At 38.0% G+C, this 5,223-nt stretch overlaps 1 protein-coding gene across 1 annotated transcript in view; it reads left to right on the forward strand.

Moving 5' to 3' along the window:
- The first annotated feature begins 1,700 nt into the window (after positions 1–1,700).
- Positions 1,701–5,223, forward strand: part of DESI2 (desumoylating isopeptidase 2) — an 8,279-nt gene continuing 4,756 nt past the window's right edge. The window contains exons 1-3 of the mRNA XM_010075017.1: positions 1,701–1,768; positions 3,668–3,761; positions 4,468–4,609. Of these exons, the coding sequence (XP_010073319.1) occupies positions 1,702–1,768; positions 3,668–3,761; positions 4,468–4,609 (303 nt within the window). The 5' untranslated portion in view covers position 1,701. The remainder of the gene's footprint in view (positions 1,769–3,667; positions 3,762–4,467; positions 4,610–5,223) is intronic.

The raw sequence follows: 5,223 nt of genomic DNA on the forward strand, positions 1-5,223 counted from the left end.
CCATTTGTGTCCTTTACCTGCTAGCACAATTGTGGATTTTAGGCTGGAAAAAACATGTGCTGATGTTTGGCAACTGGAGAAACTGAACTTGGGGGACCATTTATTTTAGGTTTGACATTACTTAGAATAAGGATGACTGTAGAAGCCAATTATATGTCCATATCTGCAAATTTATAACTTTTGCCTGACTTGTCCTTTTTGCCATTTAACTTGCCCTGATTTTCATGAACAGCTTCTGAGTACAAAGTTTAGTGTAACACTTTTACTGGGAGAAAACTAGGTTTCAGAAATGCACATTATATGCCTTGATGTTTGTAATGGTCCTGTAAATTGTGCACCAACTCCAGCTTGCACATCTTAACAAAGTGTAATACCTGTAACCTTTTACGCTTTTATCATCAGTTGGGCTGGTTTAATAGTGACTTCACATCAGAAAGCACTTATTATACCAACAGGTTGTATAAAGAAGATAGCTTCTTTTTCTTCCTGTTTATGAAATAAATATTAATTTGCTGGGGGTAGTACCTTGGTCTGTATCCTGCCTGCCAGCTGACTTTTCAAAGTCTGCTTTGTAGAAGCTCTCAGGGGTGCCCTTTGGGATCAGATGACCCGGGAGGAAAAAATCTCACTACTGGAGCAATTGACAAAATAACTTTTTCCTTGTATTTTTGAGAGGTTTTTCTTGCTAGACAATTTCAGTTTTAAGAACACAACTGAGGCGCACTTTTTTTCTTTTTTTTTTTGTAGCCTTTAAGGTTCCTTTTTAAATTATGTGTCACCTGAAAATTTTTACTGCTTCGAGACTGGTACATTTTGAGGGTAAGGAGGATAGCCAAGGAAAGACAGTCCTTTTGCAGTTTTCCATTTGCAGAACTCTGTGCATCTTTAAGGTCTTGAGGATAATAGTTAGCTCCTGATAGGTACTTGCTGCTGCTGCTTTTGAAAAATAAAAGAGGAAGCACTGAGGGAAGGTTTTTCCTTTCCTTTTTTCCACAATTCCCCCCTCTCCCTTTTTTTTAAATTTTCACTTCCTGGTTTCCTTTTGGAATGCAGCTATTATCAGTTGGTTAAGATAGAAGTGATATATTGGAAACAGGTGTTAGGCTTCTCCAAAAGACTTACACCTGATGTGTGGAGACACATACATCAGGAGCCTGGAGAGACCTTAGTCTCTTCTATGGTGACCACCAACTGAGTATTCAAAGACAAAATGTACTAAGGTAATTTCAGTCCATCATGCATATCTCTGCGTGTGTCTCGTGCTCATCTGGTCATAAGCAAATTGTGGCCACATAAGTGACAGTTGCTGTGTGTATATTACACTTCTACATTCTGATGTTACTTTTTAAAAAAAAGTGCCCCTGCAAAATTACTGCAGTAGATTCTAGAATGTATCCCACCTAATGGAAAACTTTACAACCTGTAACTTTTTGAGAAATCAAAAGTTGATGTGGATTTCTCCCAGGTATGATCTCCTTGGTTGACAGACATTGACAGCAGGAAAACATTAAATCACTGTGGACAGTTGGGAAATTTTAATGGCATGTTCTGTTCCCATGAAATGGGTTGTGCAGGTTCACTTTATTTTAGGGTTTTACGCTTTTGATATGGGGGACAAATACATGTAAGTCTGCTATCAGAAGACAAATCTGTATTGGAAATTAACTAGACTCCTTTTTGTTTTCTTTCTTTTAGTATTGGATGAATGAATATACTTCTTCCCTTGGAATTGGAGTGTTCCATTCAGGTATAGAGGTGTATGGCCGAGGTATGTACAAGGAAAACATAACTTACTCTTTGTTCTGGTCATGCTGTTACTTAAAAAAACGTTTTTCAGGTAGTGAGAGAAGTCTGGCTCCTGAAACCAGTTCATCAGTTTTCTCTTAAAGTTTCTTTTCTCTTCTGCCTTTGGAAAAAACCTTGCATACGAATAATCCGGTAGTGGTCTTGCATTCTTGCATAAAGCTATGCAGCTATGAAAAAGTGTGCAATTTATTCAGATAGCCATAGAAATCTTTATTCGAGTTTTTGAAATACCTATTGTTAAAACAAATGTATGCTTCACGTAAGCATGGTTGAATTCGTGTTTCCTCAGTATTCTGCCAGCACTTAATGCAAGGGGTTAATTTTTAACTACAGAAACATAGTCCCTTGCAGATAGGCACCTAAAAGTGCATGATGCTCAGGAAAAACTGTCTGTTCCTTATTGGTAGGTTGGTTTGTTTTAAAGACACAGTTTCTTTAAAAGGCATCGCATGCATGCTGTTCACGAAAGATACACTTGTGATAAATACAGCAGTACAGTCCGATTTTGCTAGCTGGGTTCTACTTTGAGGAAACAGCTTCCTGATCTGTTCAGGTCACTTTGAATCCCCATTGCTGCCAGAAGGTGTTTCTGAGCATGCTGTAGCACAGGCTCAGGTCTGAGGTGTTTCTGCCTAGCAGTATGATGACGCTCTGAGGTGATGGTGTTCCTAAAAGTAGTCCATTTAAAGAAGAAAAATCTACTTCAGTTCTTTTTTTGGAACGTGTTTGGAGGTGGGAGGAAGCAGCAAAAGGTGCGGCATGCAATCCAAAGACCACACTGTGCAAAGTTATCTTAAAGTGTAGATGTTTCAGCTACTATAATTGTAACATTGTAAGTGGGTTTGCAAGTGTCATCAAAGCAACAAATTGACAAAATACAATACAATTAATGATTGTTAAATCTTTTTTTGTATTTCTTTTAATCCAAAACAGAAAGACCTGACTCTTAATAGCGCTGTGCCTGAAACTCAGTTCTTGAGCTGTGCCGAATACATGTGCCTCCCTTCCTGTTAGGATTATAACAGCTTTCTCATAGAGCAGGTCATACCTGCTAGAACAATGACTTGCATTTTTCAAATACATCAAACTTTATTTATTAACTTGTTGTAAAAAAGATTATCCACAAAACTGAATGCTAGACTTGGATGATGTGTTACGAGTTTTAAGGAAAGGAAGCGTGAAGTCATGCTTAAAGCTTTTTATTGCTCTCTGGGTGTGGCATGCTGTGTTATCTTACAGACACAGAAGGAAGCTAACGCACACCATGATGTTTTCATATACTGGAAGTGCATATGCCAGCAGCTGTTATGTGCAGACTTTGGATGCATGTATGGGTTTACTTTCTTGTTATAGTAAAGAACTCAGGACAGTTGAACTCTTGCAAATCAAGACGTTAAAAAAACTTCTTGGGCTGCTACTCGCTGTCACGCTTACAGCTGTAGTGTTCACTGAATAGAAGTGCCATCAGACCTTTGAGGAGATGCAGTACTTTGAATCTGTAATCTATAAATACGTAAGTGGACTTCTAAAGGCAAGCATCTATAAAGAATATTGTTAGGATTGTTAGGATTTACAATTTAACTTCTAAGTCCTCTCTTATACAATGAAAACAATATATATACTTACTGTAACATTATTCAAGTTAAACCTGTACACTGATGTAGGAAATTTCCTGTCAGTTTTTACTTAGGCTGACTAACAAAACGATTAATTTCCAGCTCCATGCATTTGTTACCCATGTAAATAAAATGTCTGGTTTCTAGTTTTAGATCCTTGTGAAGTGATCTTCTAGTCAGTGAGGTCTGCTGTTCTTCACTGTCGTTGTATGCCATTTTTGTTAAATCTGAGCTTTCTCTTTCAGAATTTGCCTATGGTGGTCATCCGTACCCTTTTTCTGGAATATTTGAAATTTCACCAGGAAATGCTCCTGAGCTAGGAGAAACATTTAAATTTAAGTAAGAAAGATACCTATTTTCTTGCTTTTGAGAAGGCATATTAAAAAGACAACTTGTTGCTTTTTTTTTTTGAGGCTAGAGGTGCTAAATGATATGCTACAAGTTTTCTGACTGTCTGAGAAATTAGTGTGTTTACTTGGAAATGAAAGATGGACAGAGGTGATGAGGCAGTGAAGTATCTACAGCAAAGAACATGATTTTTAGCATACCATTAAATTTAATGCGTACGGATTATGTGGATTTGTGGCTAGCTTTTGTTATTCAATGAGGTAACTTTTTCAAGACACTTCTATTCAAAGAAAAGGCTGAAAAATATTGCTTTTCAATGTTTCCTCATGTCTCTTTTCCACTTTCTCGGTGTGATTGCCTTGACCCTTCCCTGCATTACAAGCTCTTACCTGTTCTCAGCTCTCTCTTAGAAACAATATCCTTTGGAAAGGAGGGGATAATTGCATCCAGTGTTTGTCAGAGTTAAGTTGCAAAGAACTTAACTGAGCTACAGGTGGACAATTGGCAAGGAAATAATCTCTCATAATAAAGATGAAAGTGTTGCTGTAAAATGGAATAGAAAGAATCTGTGTTATTCTAGAGGGGCAGAAAGATCTCACCACCCACAGTGGGGTGCTTTTTTGAGCAATGTATGAACAATAATCCACCTGTATCATGGAAGCTTGATCACCTTCTCCTCTCTCTGTTTCTCTTCTAGAGAGGCTGTGGTTCTAGGCAGTACTGACTTTATGGAAGATGACATAGAAAAAATAGTAGAAGAGCTTGGAAAAGAATTCAAAGGAAATGCTTATCACCTAATGCACAAAAACTGCAATCACTTTTCTTCAGCTTTATCAGAGGTAAACAAATGTGAAGGTCTCTAGAAAGGTGCTTCCCAGGTGGCTAGAGCGTCATCTCCTTCCTGTCCATTGGAATGTTTGGCCAATTTCCAACTTCCTATCTCTGTTACCTTGGGCAAATGTCACCATTTTTTAAGTTTCATTTGTGCTTATGTCCAAAGCACAAGATTTTGCTGCCAAAAATGCTAAATATTGTTGTCATACATAGTTTGTGTTCAAGCAGGGGTGCATTCCTAATTGAGAGACACAGTAAATAAAGTATCAACAGGATTTCAAAATCATTTCAGATGCTTCAACGATCACTACTGCAGATAGAACCACGTGTTATTAGTAGTATTTCCCCACAGAACCATCACACTGAAAATAATTTTTAAAGTTATGACCTCGTGTTAAAGAGTAACAAAGGCATTGAAGTTTCACAGACAACGTTAATCTTCCACTTGAGCGGCTTTTGTCAAGTTATTGTTCTGCCAGCACCTGCGCTCTGGTCACATAGATACCTGAGTGGTTGCGCAAAGTATCCAGCTGTGGAGTTGGATGGGCTTCGCTTTTTCCCCTAACACGATCAGTTTGCTGATATGATTGAATGCCTGATCACTCACGTGTATCAACAC

This window comes from Pterocles gutturalis, unplaced genomic scaffold (assembly GCF_000699245.1).
Source record: "Pterocles gutturalis isolate BGI_N339 unplaced genomic scaffold, ASM69924v1 scaffold4042, whole genome shotgun sequence".
Lineage (NCBI taxonomy): Eukaryota > Metazoa > Chordata > Aves > Pterocliformes > Pteroclidae > Pterocles > Pterocles gutturalis.